Source organism: Apis dorsata, unplaced genomic scaffold (genome assembly GCF_000469605.1).
Source record: "Apis dorsata unplaced genomic scaffold, Apis dorsata 1.3 scaffold_1249, whole genome shotgun sequence".
NCBI classification, from domain to species: domain Eukaryota; kingdom Metazoa; phylum Arthropoda; class Insecta; order Hymenoptera; family Apidae; genus Apis; species Apis dorsata.
In genome coordinates this window covers 21,920-26,596 of record NW_006264346.1, presented here as the reverse complement: position 1 = coordinate 26,596, position 4,677 = coordinate 21,920, and the positions used below count along the sequence as shown (strand labels likewise).

General features: G+C 24.4%; 2 protein-coding genes across 3 annotated transcripts in view; one reads left to right on the top strand and one right to left on the bottom strand.

Annotated features, from left to right (window-relative positions):
* The first annotated feature begins 303 nt into the window (after positions 1 to 303).
* On the top strand, positions 304 to 2,837 carry LOC102674809 (F-box only protein 9). The gene is made up of 7 exons (XM_006625063.2): positions 304 to 455; positions 677 to 892; positions 963 to 1,262; positions 1,389 to 1,552; positions 1,629 to 1,820; positions 1,893 to 2,127; positions 2,206 to 2,837. Exons 1-7 carry the CDS (start codon positions 453 to 455, stop codon positions 2,425 to 2,427), a joined length of 1,332 nt encoding a protein of 443 aa, XP_006625126.1. The 5' UTR covers positions 304 to 452; the 3' UTR covers positions 2,428 to 2,837.
* A 386-nt stretch (positions 2,838 to 3,223) lies between these two features.
* Positions 3,224 to 4,677, bottom strand: part of LOC102674508 (progestin and adipoQ receptor family member 4) — a 7,877-nt gene continuing 6,423 nt past the window's right edge. The window contains exon 5 of one of the 2 annotated variants that reach the window (XM_006625060.2): positions 3,224 to 4,159. In XM_006625060.2, coding sequence (XP_006625123.1) covers positions 3,932 to 4,159 — 228 coding nt within the window. In that variant the 3' untranslated portion in view covers positions 3,224 to 3,931. The remainder of the gene's footprint in view (positions 4,160 to 4,677) is intronic. The other variant, XM_006625061.2, reaches the window with a different exon arrangement.

Sequence of the window (4,677 nt, the reverse complement as noted above, 5' to 3'; positions counted from 1 at the left end):
ATAAATATAAGAAGATTAGATATGTATATATATATATATATATATATGATGAATTATTGCTATACATATTGTTTAATATCTATATTACATATTTGATATTATTTAGAAAAATGTTTTATCTTTTATTGTATGCTTACGTAAAATATGCATTAAAAAATTGACTTACGTAATTTTAATACTATAATTATGCATAACATATGGCATCGATCTCCTGAAAAATCATCATTTTTTGAATTCGTAATAATTAAAACTGGATTGCATCAGCTGAAAATATACAAGAATGTATTCTATAGCTAGCGATATGACCTTTAATTGAATCGCAAAGCAGAAAAGCGAGAACCATGGCGGCGGTCTTGTTGGCGAGATTGTACTTTCGCTGTGTGGTACGCTTTTCTGACCGAGAGTACAAAGGTTGAAGGAATAATACTGTGGAAATTGAAACAGGAAAAATAATGGTACGTAATATATTGAAAACAATGACTGTCCTTTCATTGTTACCGTGTAAGAAGTTATGTATATCAATATAACCTCAATGGACCAGAAAAATAAAACGTCATTTTCAGAAACTTTTTTAAAAAGTAATTGATACAATTAATTTACTCTTATTTTTATTATTAAAATATTGTTTATTTATAATTTGATATAATTCATATGTATTAATTCATTAAACCAATAGAGTCACTCCAGTGAATCCAGTGAATCAGATGATGGTGGAGATGATCAAGAAGGATCTTCTTTTTCGGAAACAAACATTGAGGATGCTCTAACATCTTTCAGAGAGCAATGGCAACGTGAATTAGAAATATCGCCAAAACGGGATCGACCAAAAACTCAATCCACAAAAGCAGTTAAAGTTGATGTTTCTAATGATGAAGAATCTATTGAAAGCAAGGTATGATCAATAATCAATGCACATTGAAAAATATCTGTGTATATATATATAACATAAATAAATATTTCAGGCAAAAAATTTATTTTTGAAAGGAATTGAATATGAGGAAAGAAGGAAATTTTATGAAGCAATTCAGTTCTATAAACGTGCTGTGTTATTAGTTCCTGATATTGAATTTCGTTTATATGAATCAACTAAAGTAAAAACAAATGATGATGGTCACGAAGGATTTGATAATGACATAAATAATATTGATGATAATGTTGGAAACCATAATGAAGAAGATGAAGAAGAAAGTGATTTATATGTTAAATTATGCAAAATCATAAATCAAAATAAATGCGTTTGTTTTCCTAAATTTGAACAAACTGTAAGTATTTATATATAAAATTATATAATAATTTATAAAAATATTTTCATGTATATTTAAATATATATATAGATATTATTGTCGTCGAATATCATGATAAATATTTCAGGGCATTCCTTATTTCAGACAACACATATTTCTGCCTTGCCTATGGAAATAGTATTATATATTTTAAGATGGGTTGTATCCTCAGAACTTGATTTAAGATCTCTTGAAATGTTCTCTAGAGTATGTCGTGGATTTTATATATCTGCAAGAGATACAGAAATCTGGAGACTTGCTTGTGTTAGGTAGATCATTTCAAATATCTCTTATTAAATCTTGTTAATAATCAAATTATTAATTGGTGGCGATTAAATTGCATAGAGTATGGGGTGTGAATTGTGGAACTTATGCTCCAAAATATCAATCATGGAGAGATATGTACTTGCAACGGCCTAGACTGAGATATAATGGATGTTATATTAGTAAAACCAGTTACATTCGTGATGGTGAAAATAGTTTCCAAGATCGATTTTATAGACCTTGGCATCTGGTGGAATACTTCAGGTACCTGAGGTATGTAATAATATAATTTGATAAAATATTTATTATAAAAATTGTTTCTTATATTATTTCTTTGATAAATAGATTTTTTCCCGAAGGAAGAGTTTTGATGCTAACTTCAACTGATGAGGCCCAAAGTTGTGTAAATTCTTTAAAATATCGCACTCCGCGCAATTCATCGGTTCTTATTGGTCATTATAGATTACATGATAATTGCGTCATTTTAATGCTCAAAAAACAAGAAATAAAAGGAGTTAGTACATATAGAAAAAAGAAAAAAGAAACTATGCATGATAGTGGAGAACAAACATTTCATATTGTAAATTTTAATTTATGTTATATTAAAATAATTACTTTTAATTATAATAAAATTTAATAAAATTGTCATTGTTTATAGGAATTTGAAATTCAAGATCACCACAGACGGTTAAATTCGCAATTGAAATGGTTAAGTTATACGATATTTACAAAGTATAGAAATGGCCATGAAGCAAAAATGTGTTTAAAGGAACCATCTGTAAGAGAATGGAGAGTATCAGCTATTGGCGGACGATATCCATCACTTAAATTTAGCAGAGTTAAAAGTTATACTCAAGAAAGTGAAGCTCCTTTACAGTAATTGTAATTAAATATAAATTTGGTGGGTTTGATTGTAAAAATACATAATGAAATGAAAATTTAAGAGAAGACTATATTCTTCAAACAAAACGTTAAAACTTGTACAAATACATTCTTGATGTATTACACGTTAATGTTACATTTTTCTGCTTATAAAAATGTATTCTAAATATGTCGTAATGAAAAAAATTTTATTCTTAAGTCATTATTGAAATATTTTTTAGATAATTTTTATTAACCTAATATTTAATTCTCGCGTTACAGTTTTCTCTTAAATTTTATCATCTACATTATTTTTCATATAGATAATGCGTGAATGATTCATAGATTTAATATATTGTTTATCATACACTTATATATGGTGCTTTTAACATAGGTGCTTTTATTTCAAAATATATTATTTTCGTTTTTTATTTATTTATTATTTATAAAATATTCAATAGAAATAAGATAAAAAATAAACAATTTCAACGCAATAGATATATGTATTAATATATTATTATAATTAGTTTTAATTATAATTAGTTTTGATCAAATTTTATAAAAAATATAAAATTTCTTTATAAAGATATGCAATTTTAAATACATCTCAATGATCCGCAAGGATGCAATTGTATAAAAAAATATATTTGTCTAGCATTTATATTATCTATTAATAATTTTTTCATTCAAATAAAATATTTTTTTTAAGATATTCTATTCTAAGAGCGGTTTATGCTCTTTCTTAATTTCATATAAAATAAATTTATCATAACATATGTTTAATCAAATATATGGAAGAAAAGAATGATTCAATCAAATTTATTTTTTAATATAAAATTTATCGATTGGATAACAGATCAATTTATGCATCTGTGTGTGTAATTTCAAATGTAAATGAATCTATCGTATACTCCTATATCTTGATTCCTTTATATATAAGCAATGAATTTATGTATGAATATTTGAAACCCCTATGGAATTAAATGAATTCTAATTAATATTTTGGAACAATTTTGTTCGTTTTTACGAATGGTATTAATATTGTAAAGTGATGTGTATTCAAATCAAAGAAACGAATGTCTGGGAACACATCTTGTAAATTACTATGGATCTTTAAGTCTTATAATCAATAATAAACGTATTTTTGATGTGCTTATTCTAGTTTATTCTATTTAAAGAATAATGTTTTTTTGCATTTTAGAATGGAATTCGAATTAACATTCAAATCAAAGTGAACATTATTTATTTATGATATTCTCTGTGATATCACAAGTTAAATTTTGTACTTATACTTGTACTTCTATTGTTCCACGTATATGAATATTGCTTATTTTTTATTATCATTAAATTTTGGTACTTATATATATATATATATATATGCATATTCTTTTATTTTTATAACTAATTAGAAAGATATATACTTTATGGTCATGAAATATTTTTGTTGTTTGAACAAAATAACCGGTTGCATAGGCTTGTTTTATCACAGACTTCATTAAAATATGTTTATATATGTCATTTCATCACAGTTCATCGTGCTTTAATTGAACGAAGATCGTTTCATTGCACGCAGACGAGTTGATTATCCAAGTGAGATCTTGCAGAGTTGCAGCATGCATCGAACAAACCGCCAAGACAACCAGCACATGCATTAAATTATGAGAATTCAATATCAGATCCAATTTGCCTGGTATCCATTTTTCAGGAATACGCATGGCACCTATAGTTGCTCCCACAATCGCTATGAGGTCCTGAAAAAAAATATATATGATATCAATATTTTGAAAATTTCTTTGATATTTTTCTTTATAATCCTTTATAATATGTATCATATTTTATATCGTTTATATATTTTTTAAAATCTTATTTTATATGTTCTTTTTGTTATTATATGTATCTTTTTATTATATTTTGTTGCTATATTACTATATTACCAAATAGTTTATTGTAATTATTGATTCTTAGTTTTTCAAAGAGTAAAATATATAAATCTATAAATTGTATAAGAATTTTATAGAAATTTTATATATAATTTTATAGAAAAAATTATATAAAGATAGTAATTAATAATATTATAATAGAATCACATTTGAATTTAATTATGTATAATTTTATAGAATTACATAATAAAAGAGTTAATTATTATTATTAATATTTCCTTTTTACATAAATTATTAATAAATAATAATTGTAATTATTATAAATAATATATAAATATATAATAATAATAATATAATATAAAATAGTAATTACATAATTAATATATATA